Source organism: Telopea speciosissima, chromosome 2 (assembly GCF_018873765.1).
Source record: "Telopea speciosissima isolate NSW1024214 ecotype Mountain lineage chromosome 2, Tspe_v1, whole genome shotgun sequence".
In the NCBI taxonomy this organism is placed as follows: Eukaryota; Viridiplantae; Streptophyta; class Magnoliopsida; order Proteales; family Proteaceae; genus Telopea; species Telopea speciosissima.
This window is the reverse complement of record NC_057917.1, coordinates 83,198,374-83,223,312: the sequence shown is the minus strand read 5'-3', so window position 1 is coordinate 83,223,312 and position 24,939 is coordinate 83,198,374. Positions and strand designations below refer to the sequence as shown.

The 24,939-nt window shown below is 40.1% G+C and overlaps 1 protein-coding gene across 1 annotated transcript in view; it reads right to left on the bottom strand.

Annotated features, from left to right (window-relative positions):
• Nucleotides 1-21,079, bottom strand: part of LOC122652923 (actin-related protein 2/3 complex subunit 2A) — a 30,531-nt gene extending 9,452 nt beyond the window's left edge. Inside the window, exons 1-7 of the mRNA XM_043846809.1 lie at nt 20,912-21,079; nt 19,124-19,190; nt 18,719-18,926; nt 10,245-10,414; nt 8,195-8,272; nt 7,747-7,879; nt 7,576-7,667 (exon numbers count right to left, since the gene is read on the bottom strand). Coding sequence (XP_043702744.1) covers nt 7,576-7,667; nt 7,747-7,879; nt 8,195-8,272; nt 10,245-10,414; nt 18,719-18,926; nt 19,124-19,190; nt 20,912-20,973 — 810 coding nt within the window. The 5' untranslated portion in view covers nt 20,974-21,079. The remainder of the gene's footprint in view (nt 1-7,575; nt 7,668-7,746; nt 7,880-8,194; nt 8,273-10,244; nt 10,415-18,718; nt 18,927-19,123; nt 19,191-20,911) is intronic.
• Between the last annotated feature and the right edge of the window lie 3,860 nt (nt 21,080-24,939).

Below are 24,939 nucleotides of genomic sequence, written 5' to 3'. Positions count from 1 at the left end.
ATTTCTTCATCCTCTTCCCTGGGCTGCAGTCTGTCTGCCGAAGAATGAAGGAGGCTTGGGCATCAGAAGAATCAAATAAGTGAACTTGGCGGGTATCTGCAAGTTAATCTGGAAGATTGCCTCTAAGCAAAAGAGCATCTGGGTGGACTGGATTTACTTGGGGTACCTTCGGCATGATTCCATTTGGACAGCCTCCCTATCGCCGGATTCTTCTTGGATTTGGCGCAAAATTTTAGACTCCCGACACCTGGTCAAACATGTCATCAAATCTCAGATTGGGGATGGGCTCTCTTCCTATCTTTGGCTGGATCATTGGCACCCGAGGGGAGTTCTCCTCCCTCTGATTACTCCTCGGACTATTTATGCTTCGGGCCTCCACAGGCTCTCTTTGGTGGCTGACATCCTTCATCAGTCCAGCTAGGCCCCCCCTCCTACTTCCTCTCAGGACCTTGCCTCCATCTGGAATGACCTCCCCTCCATCTCCTGGAGGCCTTTTGACATTCAGGACTGTGTAAACTGGATGGCAAACAGCCCTCCGCTCTTCTCCTCCAAATCTGCATGGGACATCATTCGGCACAAGGGTCCTCTAGTCTCTTGGAGAAAGTTGCTTTGGTTCAAGCACCATATCCCTAGGCACTGCTTCACTGTCTGGAGGATCTTCAACAATTGTCTCCCAACTCAAGCTTTTCTCCGGCATCGCCACATCCCGGTCTCCCCCTCTTGTTGCCTATGCTGGAGCAACATAGAAGACACGGGTCACCTCTTCTTTGAGTGTCCTACTGCAGCAGCGATATGGAAAGGAATCTTGCTTAAATGTTGGCCTACTCCCAGAAGAATCCTTCCCTTCTCCAGGGAATGGATTTGGATTGACATGACTTTCTCTTGTCGCTCTTTATGTGATACTGTTGGGAAGCTTGCTTTTTGTGCTACCTTGAATCACATTTGGATGGAGCGTAATATAAGGAAATGGACCTCCAACTCTAGATCTTACCGGCAGATTTGGGATTCCATTTCTTTTGAAATTATGGCGAAGTAATCGTCTGCTCCTCCTTCTTTGTGTACTGACACCCCAAGGAACAGGCTTATTGTTGATTCCTGGGGTCTCTCTTGTTTCTCCCAGCCCGCAAAGCTGAGGCTCGGGGCTTTTCTTATTTTTTGTTTTGTTGCTCCCCTTTGAGGGCACTGTTTTTCTTTTTTCCTTCTTGGTAATGAATTTCTTATTCACCCAAAAAAAAAAAAAAGTTGGGTTAGACAAAACTCTTACTTAGCTAGGGAGTCTTCCTTTTTAAATAAACAAGTTGTAGCCTATGGGAATGGTTATTGCCTTTGTTGCTCTTGTGAAAGGAGCTGCTGTGAGACTCAGTTAACAGTGGGAAACTCTTGGGATTGGAGGGATTCTGTTCTAAAACTATTGGTGGGAAATCAAAGGTCATATCCTCCTCTCAAGTAAGTGTTCTTTCTCGTATTGTTAATGGTGTTTGCTGAACTTGATTTAAACTAAGTTTGGAAGGGTTAATTTACAATCATTATTGCTGTTCATATTCAGTTGATGATGGGATTTAAGCACAGCAAAGGAATCACAACAAAGAGTTGGCTGCAGCCCTGTTTTGGGCTCCAAATTGCTTAAGTTGATATTCGGTGTCATACGGAATCTGGCCAGCAGATTACCTTCATCTTTTGAGGTGTCAAAGGTCCTCCTAAAAGGATCCTTCGACCAGAGTTTTAGCCAGATCAGACCTGTTAATCTGTTGTTATAAGAAATCACTTGATTTTGGATTACAGGTTTCAAACTTTTACTGTTTTGGCTGTTGTGCTCAATCCGACCCTTAAGACAGTTGCAGTATTTTAAGGTTTGCCTATTCTAACAGTTTATGAATATTGGTCAGAATCTGTTTTTGTGTTTTCTTGGGATTCTGTTAAAAGGGGTATGTAATCTGAACCTAGTGTTCATTCTATCTACGCCCCCCCTCCTTCCCCCCCCCCCCAAAAAAAAAAAAAAAAAAAACAATTTGGTATCAGAGCTAATGGTTACATCAAGCTCTAACCCCACACAGTCAGGGGATGATCGGATTTCGATGAGACAACTTGCTGATTTGATGAAAAATGGTAACCTTGGAGCAACGTATTGATACAATGTCACAACATCAGCCCACTCCAGATAACCATAGAGACGAGCATTACCCAGCACAAACTACATCACAGTACACTAACTGAGACCAGGGAAGGTTGCCACAGAGAACTACGCTGAAATATTATGCACTTCCTAGGACGGATATTATTTTGAAGGTGGAGCCAGAAGTTCCTTAGTTTGCTGGACAGACGTATCCATGGTTATTCATTGATTGGTTAGAAGAACATTTTGACTGATACAACCTGACAAGGCAGAAGCTTAGATTTGTCTACTTGCGATTGACTGGCCGTGCTAAAGAATGATAGAGATTCCATGAAGAAAGGTTCAAAGTTAGAAGACATGAGCCTAGGACTTGGGAAGAGATGAAGCACGAGTTGAAGAACAAAAAACTCCCAGAGCATATCCAAAGAAAGCTCTCCCTTCGACAAGAATAACAAAAAGCCTTCAAAGCTGAAGACAACTTGAAACATCCATCTGTGAGGGGTATAGGAATGCTGCCCCTGCTGGGTCCTGACGATGGAATCAACGACACAACGTATATCCCTGTTGGGGGGCTACTTCTCCTGCCTTCCCTCACCCGGCTTGCCTCTTCTGGAGCCATTGTGAGATCATTTATGGGAAGAGAGATGGGCAAAGGCCTCTAGGTAAATAATATTTCTTTTCCTTGTATTCATTTCTTTCAGAATCACCACCTAGATCAGGGTCTAAGACCCATAAATGTCTCCCCCTCTCAAGGGAGGGAGTTGACTCTAATGGATAAGGCATTGGTCATTTTCAAATCTCTTGGAAAGTACCAAATTTATTGTTTGGGAAGGTATTAGGCACCCAGCCCAGCCGATGGTTGGTCTTTTTCTATGTAGACCAAACTACTAGGATAATTAGTCCTGCGAACTAAACCCAGATATTATGCTTGCATGATAATTCTACTTGAAAATTGACCTAAGCTAGGTAGCTAGGTCTGACTACTGCAAAGTTTGTTTTATGTATGCAATATGTATGTACGTATGTATGTATGCAAGGAAGTACAATGGGGGGGAAACATATGCATGTGGGGGAGTGACCGAACCATAGCATAAGGTCACCTAGCTGCCTACATATCCCGAATGGTTGGGAAATCACGTCAAACGTAGTTCCGAATGCATTTGTGAGATGACATGTGGAAAATGGGGATCATGATATGAATGCATGTATGTATATGTGTATGTGTGTGTGTGTGTGCAATTAGCCAATTATATGTGTGTGGGATGTATGATTTATGCATGATTATCTTTATGAATGCATGACTATGTATACGAATGCATGATTATGTAACTATGTATGCATGATTATGATTGAACCTGACTTGGTCAAGCTGCCTACGTAACCCAAATTGGGATTAGGTCAATTGTAGTTCCCAGTGTTGGGGAATTGCCTAATCATAAATCTCACATTCCCAAGTTGTTAACAATTTAGTTTTGATGATAAAAACACTTGAATGTATTTAACATTTAGGTGAAGCTTTGTAATCACTTATACTACATCATTGAGAGCAACAAGACTTGAAGAATAACCAAGATTGTGAAAACAATACAAGTCAAGCCTCTCAAGACAAGACAAGCTTCTCAAGTAAAGTCAAGTCAAGAACAAGATAAAGTTTCAAGATAAGGTTTCAAGACAAGTCAAGACAAAGTCTCAAATACAAGATAAAGTTTCAACGGCTAGTTTTGTCATGGCTAGTTCAACTGGTCTGACCGGTTCATGAACAGGTCGACCGGTACAGCTAAAAAGTGACCATTAATTGACCGTTAGAGATTCAAATCTCTCGCCACTTTTGGCTATAAATAGGTCATTAAAATCCAAACTCTACACACTATTAAGGCATTGAATACCACTCTTGAGACTTTGAAATAGCCATTTGATCATTATTCTATTCATTTTGAGTTGAGAGCCTTTATCATAACATCTTAATTTGATTCAACTCAATCAATTGAAGGCCTGCATTGAAGTGATTGATCCTTACATTGAAGAAGCCTTTGAGAAAGATCCTTGTTGGTTGCATACATACATCTTCACATCATTTTGCAAAGGGAAGTTTTTTTTCATATAGGTAACATCGTTCCTCAATCATTTCTTTATTGATTTGAATTTAGTTCTTAGTGTTGATCTAAGAGTTGGGTGAACTCTTGATCAAACTAAGGGTGCATCATCCTAGACTGTACTTAGGTGGCTATATGGATCCTTTTATCCTTAAAAGAACTGCACGGATCCTCTTACCCTTAAAAGAGTTGCACGGATCCTCTTATCTTTAAAAGATTATGGATTCTCTTATCCTTAAAAGAGTGTAAAGGATTCTATTGTCCTCTAACAAGATTTTGTTTAAAGGTGTTGTTTCCCACCTACTATATTGAAAGGAAACATCTAGTGGAATTCTCTCAAGTGTTGGGAGGAGTGGACGTAGACGACTATAGGAGTCGAACCCCTATAAATCTTGTGTCTTTTGTGGGTTGTTTATTGCTTTAATTTTTTATTTTTAATTGTGCAATTAATTTTCAAAAAGGACATAATCCACTAGATACGACCCATTCACCCCCCCCCTCTCTAGGTTGTTTCACACCCAATACATTACTCAAAAGATTTTCAGGGTTTTGACCACCACAGGGGTCCAATGGTTTTGAAAAGGTTGGTCCTGACGACATTGTCCAGATGTCTATGGGATTCTTACCAGAAATTTGGCAACCTAACGACGTACTGCATGCATGTTTTGGAAAGAAGCCAGCATCGCAACGGCGTGTTGTTAATACGAATAACATAAACTCTTTTCTAGCCATTTTTGTACATTCAATGTACTCTATGGTTAGAGAAATACATAGAGTCGAACATAGTAAAATAAGAAATTGGAAGATTTCGTTGAAATTGTTAGTTGGAAATTTTCCAATCATGTCATTACTCTGGCCAACGATTACAATTCTGTGCAACACGAGGGTTTGGAAGACATGAAAAAATATATCACTAATATAACATGGCAACAGTGTATAAGGTAAACTTCATGGCATATTTCATCATGTAGGGAAAAGCCTAGGTTAAGGTAAAAAAAACCTAACTCGGGTCCATAATTAGGCAAAAATAACTACTTATTCTTAATCTATGCAAAAGAAACCCAAAAAAAAAAAAAAAAAAAAAAAAACTGAGTAAATGCATGTAAAAAAGGGAGGAGAGAAAAATACCTTTTTAAGGCCCAAAACGGGCTTACCAAGAGAGATTTTCAGAATTCCGACATACACTGGTGCAATCCTTGCGAAATTCCAGTTCCAACAGTCCCTTATGTATTTTTTGGGATTTTGAGATTTTGGGATTTTTCGGGGAATTTCTGGTCTCACTGGTTTTTTACGAGATTCCCCCTGAATTTTAGACCTTCTCCAGGGGTTCAAGACATCGAGGGACTATCGAGGGACTGCCCATGAGAGGGGTTAGAGCTTGAAAATTTGAAAGCTCTGAAGGTTAAAGGGTGAAGGTGTGATTGAAATAAGGACCTAAATGCCCTATTGATAGGAAAATGGAAGGAGAGTGAAGCCAGAGCCTCCATTAGAGGTTCTAGCTTCTCCAATTGAGGTTGGGCGCTGCCACCCAGCCTCCCTTGGAGAAGTTGCTATGTGGCAGCCTATTAGGGGCTCCAGAAATGGGCCCGCATCGATCACCTTTTTGGGAAAAACTTCTATGACTGATTTTGGGAGATCCGGCAGTCAGATTTTGACGATCCATATATCATCGGAAAGCAATTTGAGAGTACTATCCAATGATGCAAAGATTGACCACAAATTTGACCGAGAACACAGTGAAAATTATGTCCGAAGTAAGCGGAGCCCACAAAATTAGGTTATCTGATTTGGACCAAATTTTAGGATATGAAAATATGTTATCCAGAAAGTTTCAGCCCATCTAGACAATGTTTGGGCACTCAAGTCACTCCAGGGGCAAAATGGTCATTTTTTTGCCAAAATAAAAATCCTTGTGAGTTGTTTTGGGCTCCAATCACTGGAAGGAAGAGGGAGATGTTCTGAGATGACAAAATTCAGAGTTTGCAGAATGCCCCTCTTTGAGTGAGTGCATACAGTGGACGGAAGTCAAAGAAATAACTCAATTTTGTCAGCCCGGTGTACTTAATGGAGTGTTGTAGGGGAAGTCATGTCCTATGCACAGGGTTCAGATGCTAAGGGAATTTGTCCTGTCCTAAGCAAAGAAGGGGAATCAGATAATTAGGGAGGCTACTATAGGGAAATAATCTTGTCCTATGTGGGCACTCCAAGGGGATGATCAAGGGAAGTGTCGTAGGGAAAAATCTTATTCTACACACCGAGTTCAGATGCCAAGGGAATGACCCTGTCCTAAGCAAATAAAGGAAAAGGGATAATCTAGAGAGGGGGCTGCTATAGGAAAAATCCTATCCTATGCAGCAGGCACTCTCGGGGAAGCAATTGGGAAAAATTTTCTATAGGGAATCATTCCTATCTTGTATTATGCACGGGGTTCAAATGCTAAAGGAATATTCATGTCCTAAGCATGTGCAAGAGGGAAATGATCTAGGAGGGTCAATGTAGGGAAAAATCTTGTCTTATGCAGGCAAATCCTAGGGAAGTGACTTTTGGGAAATGTGCCCATCTTTATGCACAGGGTTCAAATGCTAAGGGAATATGCCTGTTCTAGGCAAATGAAGAAGGAAAATGATTAGGAGGGCCGTTGTAGGGAAAATCCTGTCCTGCGCAGACAATCCAAGGAAAGTTGACTTTTGGGAAATGTGTTACAGGGAATCATTCCTATCTTTATGGCTTATACACAGGGTTCAAACGCTAAGGGAATATTCCTGTCCTAAGCAAATGAAGGAGGATCCAGGGAGCAATCATTGGGAAAAATCCTATCCTACGCGGGCGACTCTGTGGGAAAGGTTTCTGGAATAGTGCTATAGGGAATCATTCCTATCTTATGCGTGAGGATTCAAATGCTAAGGGAATGATCTTGTCCTAAGCAAATGAGGGGGAAAGAAAATCTGGGAAGGCCATTATAGGGAAGAACCCTGTCCTATACAAGCATCCTAGGGGAAATGCAATAGGGAATTAATAGAGAAATTACTGTGAACTGAACTTTTTTTTTTTAAATCAGCAACAGCAAAATTTTATCATTAGTTCATAATTGTAAAATGTACAAGTATACCTGATTCTTTACAAAAAAAAAAACAAAAAGACTCCCCAAAAATCAACAAAACTCACAATAGACAAAAGTGTATCCCTATATAAAAACAATCTGTGACCAAACAAAACCAGTTCGAACCAGAAGGCTCCCTTGCACTCTAGTGTTCAACCCTATCCCAAATGTATGTCGCAGAATATTAGCTTTGAACCATGATAAGTCATAAGCTAAGAAGATAAAGATGCCATTTGTTATGCTGTTTAGGTGGTGAAAAGAAAACTCACTTTCACATGGTAACTAACATATGCGTGAAATGTTGATAAACTCCAAACAGTTCTGTCCAGCTTTTTGCTTTCCACGTGGCGTGGGAATATAACTGAAGAGCAGGAAAACAGATTACAGTCCAATGAGAAAGAAAAAAGGAAAATAGAGTCTGATTCTGCTCCAAACATTACCGAAAGTAACAAATCCTGCATTTGCAGATAATGCTTGGGCAGGAGCTCCCTTCAGCTCTAGAGGAGGAGAAGGAGACCATAAACAAGGAGGGGCATTGTTGAGTCCGGCAGTGCGCCTTGCCTCCACAAATTCCTGTACGATAATTGTCATATCTTCAGCCAAACTTAAATTACCAAAATGAAACTAACCAAGCACAAGTTGAATCTAACCTATTCATTTTGGAATATTTAGCAGCTCCACGATCCAAAAGAATTTTTCTAGCACCAAACTTTGGATGCAAGTTCTTTCAATTTTATCATTTTAACATTTATAATTTATTCACAACAAACAAATGACATTATTGTTGGACATGGGCTCAACCACCAGTGCCTATTCTCTTGTCTGGGTTTTGAAGCTGATTTTGAGGAAAATGAGAGAGAGGAGGAACAAGTGGAGGAGCAATTTTACCTGCAAGAAGGAAGTTGCCAGTACAGTATCTATGGAATCCTTGAATCTCATAGGAAAAACTAGAGTCACTTTTTCTGCCTGCAATAAAACAGTGTCATTTAACCTAATTTTCAAGAGTAACCCTTCTGTTAAGATGCAGTGTTGATAAATAAAATAAAAGGAAAAAAGAAGGCTCCCTGAAGCATCAAAATTACACATCTCTGCAAAGAAGTACCATCTCATTTTCAATTGTACAATGTATGCAACTCAGGAAAACTTGACTATGTACCATAACAACAAAACTAGGAAATAGGAGAAATATTCAGTTTGAAGGGGACAAGTGCTTTAGTGATTGGTTGAGATCTAACAGGGTTATCAAGGTCAATTCAGAAAGGGGGTCGATGCTCGTAAATCTTACTTCCATCTCCAGAAATGTTCAATTAGTAGATTTGTTGATCTTGATCCCATTTCTGAGGCGACAGAAGAATGGTCACAGAGAAATGGGATTTGCATTCACCAGCTCTTATTCATTCTCTGGGAGGAGGATTCTACCTCTTTGTATCTTTTGAAAACAAGGCAAATAGCAGCATAAGGTCCTATCAAGGAGATCTAAGATGATAAAGTAAAGATCACATGATTAGAGATCTGATTAGTAAAGATCAAACACTTATGAGCCCCAAATAGAGGTCACAGATAAAATTGCAGCATAAGTAGCTGCGAACCATGTAAAAGTGCAGTATAGGTCACTGCGGAACACTGATAAAAATCAGTATAGGTTACTGCAGACCATTGATAAATGAAGAGTATAGATCACTATGAACCAAGTAACAGCATAAGGTTACAGAAAACAACAAGTAGCAGCATAAGATTGCTGGGAACCAAGTAGCAGCATCAGGTTGTTGGAGACCAAATATCTCAACATAAGATTGCTGAGAACTAGAAAGGAATGTTGTTGATGAATACCACAAATATTTCTTCATAAGATAAAAATTGTTTTTGAGGAGACGAACAGATAATAATAGTCTTCAAATAAGTAGATGACGCTTTGCTGATAACTCAAGTAGATAATAACTCCAATCCTCCCGATACAATAAAGAAAAAACCACCATCATATGGATAACAAGAATCACAAAGGATGAGCATCACATAAATCCCATAATCAAGATCAAATAATTCAGAGGATACAATAAAGAAAAATCCACCATCATATGGATAACAAGAATCACAAAGGATGGGCATCACATAAATCCCATAATCAAGATCAGCTGCAAATAAGATCCCAAATAGGCCAAATTTAAACAAATCTGAGCAAATAATCTCCAATAATAACAACAAATATCACTCCATACAAGTACCAATCTTCAAAAAATTGCAACCCCAAACTAATGTGATCTAGGGGTCCAAAACCTAAATTGGGTGCTATGGGCCTACAAACGGCAATAGAAACTCAATTATAATGAAGGAATGGCAAAAGTGTAATTTACTGCAATCCCAGGTTTAAAACTCAATTATTGGCACACCCAAAGGAGGTAAAACTCAATTATAATGACGTAGTGGCAATTTGAGAATTAACCATAATGTTCAAGGGGCTCTTTGGCAGATCAAAGGAGAAAAGGGACCATATGGGGTAATTAGGAATTATTGTTTGGAGACAAACTTGAAAATAACACAAAATAAGGATGAAGGCTGAATTAGAAATAAAGGAAAGGGAAAATTAGGAAATCAAAACAAATAGGAGACCCAACTTGGAACAAGACTCCTCATCACTCAAGATTTAAAAACAACTAACGGGGGGTAATATTGGAAATCAATAGAAATATAAACAAATTAATAAAAAAAGACAGCAATGTGTGGGGGAGATTAACCCTTAAAAAGAGAGAAACATGAAGGCGGAAATCTCGCTTTTGAGAACCGAGAGGAGTGGGGGGCTGTAACCAGACAAAGATACAGCTGGTCAATTCATTATGCATGATGCAAATAAAATAATTTAGTACAAGCATAAAAAGCTTCAAATTGTAAAGGGGTAATTGATTGAGGAATACAAGAATACAAACAAGAAGATATTACAAACCTGGGGGACAAGGAAGAATGACTCCATTGGCCTATGAACAATAGCAACAAGTCGATCTACATGTGGAGCAACTGTCTTTGAAGCAAGATGCTTTAGAATCAATCTTAAAGGAGCCCCGAGTACCACTTCTCTCACAGATGCAATCTTCACCAGAATAGCATGGTGTTGCTCTACATGGAACAATTTACAACATAATTCAATATGAAACTCAACCATATTAGCCGATCATAATAGGACTAAAAAGATTTCTTTAAAATATATCAAGGTTGGAGCAACCAAAATCTTGAAAGAATCAAAGAACTGATGCATATACACGCACCTAAGTTCTACTCTAGCTTGGTTTCTACTCTGGCTTGGTTCTTCTCAACTAATACCGTGCTTGATTCAGTTATAGCCTTGTAGGTTTCTTAATGGAAAATGATTGCATCCCCCGCAGATGACTCACCTGATGATGCTAATGAGGAGAAAAAAGGTATCAAATGGTGTTTCCGTACTATTTTATCCACCCCATGTATTGGCATAAATACCCCAAGATACATTTTTCCTCCACTTGATATGACCAAGTGAGCTAGCTAACTCACCTGCACCCTAAACTTTTGTTTCTTAATCTATTGGAGAATATAAGACAAGCAAGCGTAAGCGCATGCAAGAGAGAGTGAATCCCCAATTTCAGAAGCGATTCCAGTGGCAGACTCAAGTATGATCAACAGAAGAGATAAGAGCCACAGCCAAATCACTAGTGCTTTTCATCTCTCTTGCTGTTGTAAATGCTGTTAGTTGTTTCTCTACTGCTTCATCTGTTATTTTTTCACTTTTGTTTTCTTTTGCAGTCCTAGATCAATGACTCAGCTTGGAAACCAAAGCGAAAGATAACCAAATAGGCATACTTGCCATAGGCCCCACTTGGCTTCACTTAGGAGACCAGTTAATATTAATCACATCAGTCTAAAATGATAAGTAAATAAAAAGGATCTTAGTTGTTGACTTTGGTACATGCTTCTTTTCTATTTAAATTCTTTTACCGTGGAAGATGAGAACATTGTTGTAATTTCGGATTTGGGTCTATATCTGGACATGGTTTTGGTCTACTTTTTGCGAGTCCAAATCTGAGCCACTCAATTTTCTTTGGCCAACTTAACCCAGCAAATTATATCCTACATTTTACTGAGATAATCAAAGTTTAGTAACTGTAGAAGGTTTACAAGGTCTGGAACCAGCGCCTTAGATGTAATTACTTTCCTTAAATTTGAATAAGGGAAACTGTTTTGGTGGGAGAATCACCAAACTAAAGCCCCAAATGTGCAAGCTACTTCTTCAACTTTGTGCAGTTCTATCAAGAGATCAGTACTGCTGCACTAATGAAGAAGCATCAAATACCAAAGTACAAGGTTTCGCGAGATTTCGGTGAATTCTCGGTATTTTTTTTGGTTTCGAGAGGTACTGAAACAAGACCACATGTGATGTACAAATTATACAAAGTTTCGACTGAAATTTCTGTTGGGAAAACACTTCCCTCCCTCCATGATTGTTTTGATGATAATAAACACTTTGATACAAGTCATTGTGTATTAGAAGATATTATGTTAACAGGATTGAAGACTGAAAAAGATCAAGCCAAGACATAAAGAAATATGGTAACATGAGCTCAAAGAACATATGAAAGAAGCACAAGCGAAGAATAGAGAAATTCAAGACAAAGCTTGGAAGGAACAAAGACTAGAAAAACACACCTTTAATCTCAAGCAAAAGTTCGTGAAGAGAAGATTGCTTGAAGACCCTCAAGAAGACCTCCAAGAAGATGTTCGTGTGCACATAAATACACACTTGTATATTTGTAATTGCATACATATAAATGAAACATCATATGCATTATGTAGAGACTGTAGGAAGTTGTTATAGAAACCCTCATGACCCTAGAATAGGTTGGAAAAAAGGTTGGAGCAAAACCCCGCAAAACCCCACAGTCAAAACTGTCGGAATCAAGCCTAACAGGGGAACGGGACTGTGATCCGGTCGATCGGATCTCAGGACCCAGTTCGTCCGGATGCTCGCAGCAGCATCACGGGAACGTTCCCGTGACTTGGTCTGGTCGACTGGATCAAGTAGGACGATGGTCCGATCGACCGAACTGCGACCGGATGATTTTTTTGTCCTCCAACGGCTATGATCCGGTCGACCGGATCATTCTTCAGGTTGACCGGATGGACCAAAAATAGATCCGTTAAAGCACATTTTGCACATGTTTTTAGAGCCTTAAATGAGCCTATAAATAGAGAACATGTGAGAGTTTTTCACTTATCCACTACAGTCCAAAATACTACTTTTGTGAGAGGTGAAAAGTCATTCTAAAGCTCAATTTATTGAAGTCTAGTAGTCTCCATCAAGATCATCCAAGACTGACTTCAACACTCAAGACCTTTACAAGCTTTCATTCTAAAGAGAAGTTCTAAAGAAGGTCAAAGCATTAAGCATCATTGCATATCATTCATCACTTACAAGGAATACATGTCACACTCCTTGCCTAGGTAATTCTTACATTTTCTTTATTGTATTTATTGTTCATGCTTTTGAGTTAAGAAAGCATTAGAGTATTAATCTTGACTGTACTTAGATTAATACGTGGGATCCTCTTATCCCGGTAAAAAGAGTTAAGATCCTCTTATCCTGTGAAAAAGATTGTAGAGGTATTCTTCCCGCCTATTGAACTGAAAGGCAGAAGCTAGTGAAATTCTCTCAAGGTTGAGAGGAGTGGATGTAGGCTGGGTTAGCCGAATCACTATAAATCTTGTGTGTTCTTCTTTTTGAGCATTTATCTTTTTCTATCTTGTTTTAATCAAAGAAAATTGAAAAAGACGAATATTTCACTAGTGATAACCTATTCCCCCCCCCCTTCTAGGTTATCTCACAATTTCGGCGACTGAAATTTTGGCGATTCACCGAAATTTCAATAGTATATTTCGTTTCGCCGAAGTTTCGGCCGAGATGTTACAAACACTGAAACACTATGTTATAAAACCATAGTTTTGAACGAAATGGGTCAGAATCCGTCTTGCCTGGTTTTGATAGAATAACGTCAAAATTTTTATTTTCTTGCTCTTTTGGCCAAATCTCTTCCATACACGCTTGGAAGTAGTGGTTGTTGGCATTCACTTTTTTTATATGTTAAACATTGTAGCCCGATCTATGACTTCTTGCAGTCGGATTTTATTTAGTGTTTGGAGGTCATTTTTATATATGTTGGACATCGTTAGCCGATCTAGCCTCATGGAATCTTTTATTATTATGATTATTTATTTCTATATTTATCCAAAAATTAATTATTTTAATTTCTGAAACTTTAAAATTATTTTTAAAAAATTACAAAAAATTCAGAAAAAATAGGGAAAATTTTCTGTCTTGTTTGAAATTTTTTTTAAATTGATGGAAGTATTGTTGCTGTATTTCAAACTAAAAAAAATTATTCATGTCTCATTCCATTATTATTTTTGATAAATTCTGGTAATATTATTTTCTTAAATTTTATAAAAAATATAAAGTTTGGGGAAAATAGGAAATAGCTATATAATTGTTTTAGGAGTTTGAAATGATGTAGAATAGATTATAATGCATGCATTTTTTTATGTTACAGTGTAAAAAGTAAGAAGATTGTTGCACAAAGGTTGAGGGTGGAGGTAGAGATATAGAATGGAGAGGCATGAAGATCCTAATGAAAATGATAAGAAAAAGCCACGGTATAGGTGTTGTTAGGAGGTGCTAAATTCTGGAGGGGCCACTAGACTGAAGTGGCATTTGGCTAGTGGATATAGGGATGTGGCCAAATGCACCCAAGTTCCTTATGAGGTGCAGCAGGCTATGGCTAAGCACTTAAAGGGAGGAAGACTGAAGCAGGCCGAAATGTAAAAGGCAAGAGATGAATTTGATGAAGCGTTGTTAGTGAAACACACACAGGCTGCCTCTGATGACCCTGACAGTGATTACAGGTCTAAGGATTCAAGACAGAGGTAGAGTGAAGACAATTCCAGCAAACTAGGGTAGAGGGTTGAATCTCAAATCAGATGGAGAGGGTTAGAGCTGCAGAGATGGGGAAAGGAGCTGGTGCCTCTAGCTCTAGAGCAGCTAGATCACAGGCAGGGCCCGTAGGGGAGAGGAGGATGAAGCAGAGGCAGAGGATTTGCCTTTCAGAAGATCACAGAGTGTGAGGGAACCTCCCCTCCCCCATGAGTACTAGATGATCCCATTGAGGTGCTTCAACAGGTCCTCTGATTGTACAAGGCCCAGGATACCAGACAGAGACTATAAAGCAAGCCTGGGGTAATAAGAAAGCGAAACTTGGTGATGTTATTTCAAAGTTCTTATTCTATCATAGCATCCAAGCTAATGTAAAGGAGCCCACCCCAAGGGAATTGATGAATGTCTATTTGCCCCAACAAAAGGAGCTGGATGAGTACAATAACACATTAAAGGGGACATGGGACAACCATGGAGTGACTGTGATGAGTGATGGTTGGACTGGACCCACTAGACAGTCCATCATCAACTTCATGGCCTATTGTGACGGTAAGACTGTCTTCCTAAAGTTTGTCAATGCATCCAAGGAGAAAAAGGATGTAATGTATATATACAAGTTCAAGGATGTTGTGGAGTAGGTAAGACCACAGAATGTTGTCCAAGTGGTGACAGACAACAGGAGTAACTATACGAAGGCAGGAGAGAGACTGATGAACAAGCACAGCAACAAGATCCACCTCTTTTAGACACTATGTGCAGCTCATTGCATTGACCTCATGCTTAAGGACATGGGGAAGAGATCCCTGATAGCGGGTGTGATCGAACGGGCAAGACAAGTTACCACATTTGTCTATAACCATGATTTCTTCACATTTATTGAGGGAGATGTGCAAAGGAGATTTAGTGAGGCCTGGCATTACTCGACTTGCCACCAACTACATTGCATTGAAGAGCTTTCAGACGAAGATGGTAGGCCTGAGGTCCATGTTTGCTAGTGAGAAGTAATTTAGTTGAAGGGAGTCGGTTTTGCCAGGGGGTAAGGCAGCACAGGCAAATATCTCTAGTAACCAATTCTAGAAGTACTTGAAGAAGGTCCTTCTTATATTGGAGCCAGTGGTAAGAGTACTGAGTATTGTAGACTCAGAGAAGAAGCCTACTTTGCTACACATGTATACTAACATGGAGCTAATGAAGAATCACGTGAGAGTTGCAATACGTCGAGGTGGGAAGGCGTACCTGAAATTTATTGAGGACTAATGGGAGAAGCACTTGTTGCATCCATTACATAGAGCTATGTAGTGGATGCATCAAGTACTTCAACTATTGATCATCAACAATCATAAAATATGCCTCCCACCAGGTGCTAGCACTGCTCGCACGCGTTACTTGATAATCTCAATGGCTCCATATAGGTGTAGCAAAGTAGCTTCTTCTTCAGGTCTTGCTAGAACTGGTCACAAGATATGGTTGCTTGTGTTACTCTACCCTATGGCAAACCTAATTCCCTCCAACTAAACCAATCCTCTGAACCAAACATGGACCTCAGACTAACCATCTTTGCTGCAAAGCTCTGCAATACAATGTAGTTGGTAGCAAATCAAGTAATGTTAGGCCACACCCAATCATAGTTGTCAAGGCATCAACTAGGCGTCCAGGCGTCTTGGCTGACTTGGTCGCCTAGGCGGGCACCTTGGACGCCTTGGTCGCCTACTTGGTGTCGCCTTGAATTTGGACCCTCTCCAACACCTTGGGTCGCCGAGACGCTGTGACAACTATGCACCCAACCTCCACCATACTTCTTCATTAGCAGTTGTAAAGCATATCCATGGTTGTAGACAATTGCCGTCACTTGCCTTGCCCTCTCGACCACACCCACTACCATTGATCTCTTCCCCATGTCCTTTAGCATGAGGTCAATTCAATGCATTGGGTTGTACATGGTGTCTGAAAGAGGTGGTACCTATTGTTCTGCATCAATCTCTCACCAACCTTCTTAAAGTTTCTCTTGTTGTCTGTCACTAACAATATTCAGTACACCCACCTTCTGTACATGTTTTAGTAACTATATATATATATAATTTGCATCCTTCTCCTCCTTTGATGCATCCACAGACTTCAAGAAGGTAGTCCAACCATAACAATAGACCATGAAGTTGATAATGGACTGTCTACTGGGTCTACTCCAACCATCACACATCACAATCACTCCATATCTCTCACATGTCCCCTTCAATGTGTCAATGTACTCCTCCAACTCCTCCTTTTGTTGGGGCAAATAAACATTCATCAATTCATATGCAGTGCCCCTTCACTCCTAGGCCAGCCTTCCCCACAGTGTCAAGCATGCCCTGATAGTAAGTCCCTCAGCGGCATTTGTTCAAATGCTATGATAGAACAAAAACTTTGGGATGGCATCACCCACTTTACCTTTCCAATTAGACCAAACATGCTTTAGCTTTCTCTATATGGTATCCTGAGTCCTAAAAATGGCTGGATCTTGTGGAAGGACCTGAATGGGATCATCATCATCATCTAGTGGTGGTGGTGGGGATGCCCTCATATTGTAACCTCGAGAAACGCAACTCCCCCTGCTTCTTCCCCTCTACCCTGCCTTTGGTACAACTGCTCTAGAGCCAGATGAACCAGCTCCTTTTCCCATCTTTGCAGCCCTAACCCGCTCCATCTAATGTGGGACTCGGCTTGCTGCCTAAGCCTGTTGTATCTGTCTCCTCTCTGCCTCATCTCTACATTAGTAGGTATGTAACCACTATCAAAATCATCAAAGTCAGCCCTTGTTGGTGGGTGTCTCTCTAGCACTGCCTCATCAAAATACTCTCTTGCCCTGCTTTTCCAACTTCCTCTCTCTTCCTCCCTTCATGAGGGCATACCTCACTAGGGACCCTGGAGCATTTGGCCACATCCCTGTAGCCACCAGCAAGATGACACTTCAGTATAATGCCCCCCTCAAAATTTATTATCTTGCCAAAATAATTGCATTGTGACTTTTTCTTGTCATTCCCTATAGGTACTCCATGCTTCCATGCTATGTCTCCACTTCCGCTATCAGTCATTGTGCAATATTCTTAGTTCTTACATTGTTCATTCAAAAAAACGTAGACATTATTACCTATTCTACCTCATTTAAGACACCTAAAACAATAATATAGTTGTTTCCTAATTTTTTCTTTTAACTCTTTTTTTTTTTAATTATAAATAACTTTTATAATTTTTCTAAAAATAATCATGAAAAATACATTAATCATCATCTTCAATTGTAAATACAGCAATAATGCTTTCATAAATTTTAAACTTTTTCCCTAATTTTTACTTTTATGTAATTTTTTCAAAATAATTTTTGAAATCTATAAATTTAAAATAATTAATTCGGACAGGGAAGAAAAAAAATTCCATGAGGCCGTAGATCAGCCAATGGTGTCTAACATATATAAAACTGACTTACAAACACCAAGTATTAACCCTGTTTTTTTTTTTCCACGATTTTTGCCGAAAAATTTAAAAAAAATATATTATAACAGAAAATAAATTCTAACTCCATGAAGTCATAGATTGGGCTAGTATGTAATATATAAAAATTAAAGGCCAAACACCAAATAGTTAACTGATTTTTTGAAAAAAATAATTTTTAGAAAAAGTGATATACCACCAACTTTGAAACCTGCACAAATCTTCCAACAACACAGCAATATGTTGCTTCCAATGTGTTCCTCTACCATTCAAGAAATTGTTTCAAACTTTTACGGGGGTAATTTGGTAAAGAAATCACAAAACATGAGGTTTCGAAGGGTTTTCTGTTGAAATTGATGAAACAAACAAAATCCGTCGAAATCATGCTATTATTTCTAAAGCAATGTAATGTTTCGACTGAAACATTAGACCAAAATCTTGAAGAAAGGCTGAAATTTCAATCGAAATCTGGACATTTCCTTGCATCACATAGCATTTCATTTCGACATCTGTCGAAATCGAAATATTTCATGAAAAATCCAAACTTTTTCTTCTCATCAAAGTTATTTCGCAAAGACTTGCCATGGTAAGGAAGAAAAGGGGAACCAGCACACTTGGTGTCAAAACCGAAATATTCCGTGAAAAAATCTGAAATTTCGACGAAATCTTGAACTACACTGAACAGTCAAATATAAACCGAAACAGGGGGCGGGAAGAAATGACTTAAAAATATATTACCAAAACACAAAACAATATTCTAAAGGGTGGTCACTCGAACATCCAAGCAAAATATGGCAATTGGTAACTAAATGAACCATCAAATATAGGTAAATAAATCCTCAAAGCAGTAGAGCCTTTTTCAACCACAACTAGAAAAAAGGTCATGGGGCAAGAAAAGGAAGATGAATGATGAAAAATGGTGGCCTAACTGATTGATCCTATGGGCTTCTACATGCCGTTGCAATAAACCTTAATGACCTTGAGAAAGAAACTTGAATGACCTTCATCTGGTGGAAGCTTCGACAAATTGAATTTCATTGTCAAATTAAATCCATCTCTGGGAGGGTCAAGAATCTGCACGAGCACACCATATGCTGCTTTTATAGCTTCTATGGCTCCAAAAGGAAGCCCACCAAAGAAACCAGTTTCTGGAGGAGGGGTGGGTAGAGACACGGATAGCAGCAAAAATTGAGGATACCTCATAGACACCTGCAATATAGGACTCTGTAAGTGTAACTAAAATGATAATTGATATCTGAAGGAATCTTTGAACAATAAGCCAAGCAAGCAAGTGAGAGAGAAAGAGAGAATTAACTCATAAATTTAATAAGGAATTTGTGTATCCTCATATTTACACAAAATACTTTTCTCATAAATGAATAAGGATAAAAGAGCTGGAAAATCACCTGAATATGATAGCGAACGTCATCAAATTCAACCGAGTGGCAATCCAGTTCAACGCCCTTCTCTAGACTGTAGAGTCAACATCAAGAAAAATCAGCCTGCAGTGCTAGCTCGTGACAATGAAAAGAACGGTTTAAAGTTGGAAACTACAATATGTCATTTTCTGGTATCCACTGGAAAAAAAGAACAATAAAAATAGTGCAGATGTAACAGAAATATACAACCCATTCTTATAATTAGTGAAGAGTATATCCTGCTGATTCCTATCACTTACTCTTCTCTTCTTGGAGTGTACGATCCTTTCACTGCAATGCTTAGTTCAGTTCAATAAGAGAGCATAATCCATTCATTTTTACCGTTGCCTTGGTGCAACGATGAGGTTGCTCCATTGTGATCAAGTGGTCACTGGTTCGAATCCGGAAACAGCCTCTCTGTAAAAACAGGGGTAAGGCTGCGTACATTATGACCCTCCCCAAACTCTGCAGTGGCGGGAGCCTCGTGCACTGCGTATGTCCTTTTTATATTTTATGCTATGAAATAAAATCGTAGGTCAGCTAGTGAGGTTGCTGAATCCCTCATCTAGGGTTTTGTCATCCAAAAATAAATATGTAACCCAGGATTCAATGCAAGCAACAACTGGCAATAGAAACCAAAGGGCACCAACCACAAGAGACAATACTACCCATTTATTTTGGTTTCCCCAAATCTAAATCAGCTAGATATTGAGTCATTGTCACCTGTTAGTCCTCATTAACAGTTGAACGGAGAATCATCATACAGAAACCTATCCCTCCACATAGGACCCTCCTACTAGAAAAATGCAGACCTCCCATAACTACCCCCAATATTTTGTCACTAAACAAAATGACATAAATTCCACCACATCAATTGTTCAGTTCAAATAGGTAACTCTTGGCAGTTGCTAAAAGTTTCCTATCTATTGAAATTGTGCATGGTCTGTAAGATAACAAAGGGATTACCTTGAGCTTTTACATGGATGATGGCCCATTAATAGGTAAAATAGGTGGACGATCACTAACGCCAGAAAAAATACATTTGTGTGATTCCTTTCTTTACCTTGTAATTGTAAATATTTCCATTGTAGATTTTTGTCTCTCAATCACTAACATCAAAAGCAAGTTATCTTCTATCACCTAACTTTGTATTGATTCCCCAAGGAGCATGCATAATGTTGTGTCCTAGGGATTACCTCCCTCCATTTTGCAGCCCTCTTCCTCTGCTCCATGAGTATTGGGTTTTGCTCCTTGATGTGTTAGCATTGTTGTTCTCTATTGTTTTTTATTCCACCCCGCTTAAGAGGCCCCTTGTATCTCCTTTCCTTTTGTTAATGAATTTGTATTCACCCCCCAAAAAAAATTGATAGAAATAGTCGTTCCACTTATATTTTTCTTTCCCATTGGATTTTCAGGCACTTGTAAAATCACATTGCCATTGAACAACTGTACAACCGACTGGGCAAATGTTATTACTAAGTTGACTCTTTCAATAGTAAAACTAACAAACTGGTAAATACCATAATCATTTAAGCCACAAAAATTGAACAATAAGTAAATAGCTGCAAATTTTCACTTTAAATTCTTTGTACATAGACCCAAATTGATAAGAACAAGGCGAAAGGAACCCAGTCAATTTACAGAAAGAAACAGATACCTAGAGAAATTTCAAGGATAACGAACTGATGTTGGGAAAGATAATGATAATTGAAACACGAGGTTGGACTGAGGAACAGACAAACTTTTAACCGAAACTGGTCACAATTAAGGACTTACTTTTGTACTCGATTCGATAACGTCTGAAGGAGAAATCTCGATGGCGACTGCAACAGTATCATCTCTAATGACTTCCGTCGAAATTAACGGGACCCCAAGACCTCCTTCTCTCGCTGTGAGAAACAAGCCACGAACAGAAACTCTCAGATGAAAAAGACGAAAAGAAGAATTACATAACAGCTAGGACTAAAATATTTTTTCTCCCCCCTGGTTTTGTTTTGTCTATTTTATTTTATTTTTTTGTTATTTCTTTTTGGGTTTTTTACAAATGCCCCCCTGAAAATGCCTATTTGTCCAAATGCCCCCTTACAACTTTTCTAATTGCAAACTCCCTCTACTTTCAATACATTGTAGCACTTTGGTCCAGTCCGTTAATTTGGGACCTTAGACGTTAGTTTCAGGGAATCTAATGACCAAAATGCCCTTCTGATAAAAACACACCAAATGGTTTAGGGTTTGAAACTGAAAATCAAACTTCTAAAATTGAAGGTGACCAAGTCTGACCCTGAATTGGGCTGGCACAAGGAATTAGGTCCGGTTCAAGTCTGACCCTAAACTGGAGATAGTTCTAGCTCTTACGGGTATTAAGCTCGGTCTATTTTTTATGCATTCCAAAGCCATTTACATTCTACCAAAAAAACAAAGAAGTCATTTACATGAATTTTAAAATACGTTCTAAGCCATTTTCAAAATCATAAATCTAATGAAGATTTGGAACACTAATGGGGGCATTAGGAAGCTACTAGCCTACCAAGTTATAAATTGTCACACCCCTATCCCGACAAGGGATAAAATACAATATCAGGGTATGATTGGGGTGACACGCGTCATCCCACCTCACCGCCAGGATCTTGATGCAGTGGCCAACTCACAGTCATAAACCAATATTACAATACAATAATATCAGAGTGCGAAAGACAAAGGAATATTACATTCCAAGATAGGTCAGAGTTTGCGGAAGCGTAAAAGAAATAATTAAGTCTTAGTCTAATATGAACATACCATAAAATTCAGAGTACAAAAGGTAAGGAATATTCCATTTCCAACGATCATAAAATAAGCGGAAGCGTTTACAGTAGTTACCTCATGTTCATATGGCTAAGTGATACGTAAATAGTTTGGATGGATATCCCGAGTGACCATAGTATAACTACCCCAAAACAAGTATAACAATAAATATTTATATAAGGCACGTGGCCCCAAAAAAAACAAAAGAAGGGAACAAGTCCCAAGTATCAATACAACCCGTAGGCACAATCATCATGGGTAACCATCGCCATGATCCTCAGTCACGGTCTCTAGCTCCACAGTAATCATCTGCATCAAAATCTAAAAAGAATGTGTACACGGGGGTTAGCTCTACCGAGCTAGTGAGAGAGAAAAGGGGATGCACAATCACACATTCACAAATAGTCCATGGTGCATGCCATTATTAATTCGTTTACCACCTAACATACAATGCTAAGTCAATGGGTATATGCTACTGCAATAACTCGGGAAGACATTATGGATCCTTCCATTCTCACCACAATGCAACTTCAATTATTACTATGGAGCCCGCACCGGTCGTAGTCATCACCACCCGCAGGCGGACCCGATAACCATTACTACCCCGGCCTGGCCTCTCTAACTCTCCACAGCGGGGGTGCTCTAGCTACCCAACACCTAAACCCCTGGGTAAGGGTCGTAGCATAGGAACCGAGCCTAACCACGGATATACTACATGAATCCTATCGTGTTGAGAGGTACATCCGAGTGTGTCAACGTCCCATTCCATCTAACACCCGGTACCAAGACAACACGGCTCATACAGCAAGAATGAGATGCAATATACAATTCCATGTTCCGGGGTTCCGGTGCGCGTTTCCCGGCACCGGAACCCAACACAAATCCATATCATCCTAATCAATCATCATCATCATCGAATAAGAATAAATGCAAATATGCAATCATGCTTGAATGATAATGTCACAATATAATTCATAAATGCATGAATAAGCAATAGTAAACAAGCTCAAACAGTCACCCAAACCCACTCACCAATTACTTCAAATAGAATTTGTATAAGCGCAACGATTCTCGCTCAAAATCACTCCATTGCACATATGTTGGCCCCTATAGAAGTGAATAAGAGTGTGAGAGAGTGTATGGGAGGCCTTATAGAGAAACCCCACAGTTTACATAAGTTATAAGCCTTAAAAATTGCGTCGGAGGCAACGTCGGACTCAGCAGAGATCTACCTCCAACCTTCACTGCAGGCTCTGGCCACATCGGAGGCAACGTCGGACTCAGCAGGCTTGCCTCCGACCTTGAGTCCGACCTTCCTGCAGGCTCAGGCCACATCGGAGGCAAACATCGGACTCACGCAGTCTTGCCTCCGACCTTGAGTCCGACCTTCCCTGCAGGCTCAGGCCACATCGGAGGCAAACATCGGACTCACGCAGTCTTGCCTCCGACCTTGAGTCCGACCTTCCCTGCAGGCTCAGGCCACATCGGAGGCAACATCGGACTCACGCAGTCTTGCCTCCGATGCAACCCAGGTGTGATTTCAAGGTCTTTAAAAGCCCAGGGTTGTCCCATTTGGTTCTCTAAGCCTCAAGGGACTAGGGAGGGGGTGTCTTGGAGTCTATTTGGGTGTTAGAAACACCCAACATCCAAAGATTTAAGGGGGGGTTAAAGGATCAAAAGCTCAAAAATCCAGATTTGGGGTTTCCTTTGGTGGTTGGAACCTTAGGTCAAAAGACTTAGTTGGAGATCTCAAGGGATGTAAAGAAAATAAGACAGCATCCTACAAGGGAAACTACACATGGCTCGAGCTAACCCTTTGGGTTTCCAAAAAAAGAAATCCCCATCTTGGGGCTGCAACCAAAGAACCACCCAAGCTCAAACGAGCAAGGGGGAAAGAGAGAAAAAAGGGGGGGAAAAGGGGCACTTGGCTTACCTGGTCTGAGATACACAAGATGTGCCCTCTTTAAAGCTCCAAACCCAGCAGTCGTTTCCTTCTTCTTTTTCCCCTCCTTCTCCTTCTTCTCCTCCTTGCTGCCTCCTCTCTTCAAAGCTCTCCTCTCCTTTCACGATTAGGTTAGGAAAGAAAAAGAGAATAAGGAATAGTACTACTCTCTCTCATATAGAAAATCACATTTATTGGCCTATTTGAATAAGGCCTCATAATTGTAACCTAGAGTCTATTTGGGTAGGGTCAAACATGGCAGGGCACCAATAGTACCTTAGCCACAGGGTCTCACCCACAAGGGTCCTTGTCAGCAGCATTGGATGCAGGGTCGGAGGCAGCCAGTAACCTTGCCTCCGATGCGAGGAGGAAGGTGGTTCCCACCATAAGAGGTCAGGGCCTTTGGACCACACTTCAAGGGCTTTGAGAGGGCAGTAAGCACACAACAAATTTGGTCAACTACTTACCCCTGACATATCAAGGTGCAACCTCCGTGATCCCGACTAGTTTCCATAGGCAAACTCGTACTAAAGACCACCAGTGAGAACAACTCACCGGCATACGTGGCAGTGATAACTACACGTCACGGGGAAGAATTAATAATTAATTATACTCCCGGGGTGCGGGTATAACATAAATAATGAGTCTCACTTTATTTTGGGAAATCTGGTTTTTGCTTATGGCCACCAATGGCCAAACACCGGTGGAACAAGGAGGCGGAACACTAATGGGGGCATTAGGAAGCTACTAGCCTACCAAATTATAAATAATGAGTCTCACTTTATTTCGGGAAATCTGGTTTTTGCTTATGGCCACCGACGGCCAAACACCGGTGGAATAAGGAGGCACAACTACGCCACCTAACCATAGTGTTGATGGAAACTCTCACTGGTCTGAGCAAAACTGTTCTTGGGCAAGTCTTTTCCCAGAGAGTCATGCTCGTAATGGTGAGGATGTCATTCCTTTCTTTGAACCTGAGGTTGTAGATGGCAAGAAAGTGGTGCGCTCCTGTAATGAGGACCTGACGGATGAGAAGGATCGTTGGGAAACGGCCTTGGTTGGCTATGTTTTTGGCACA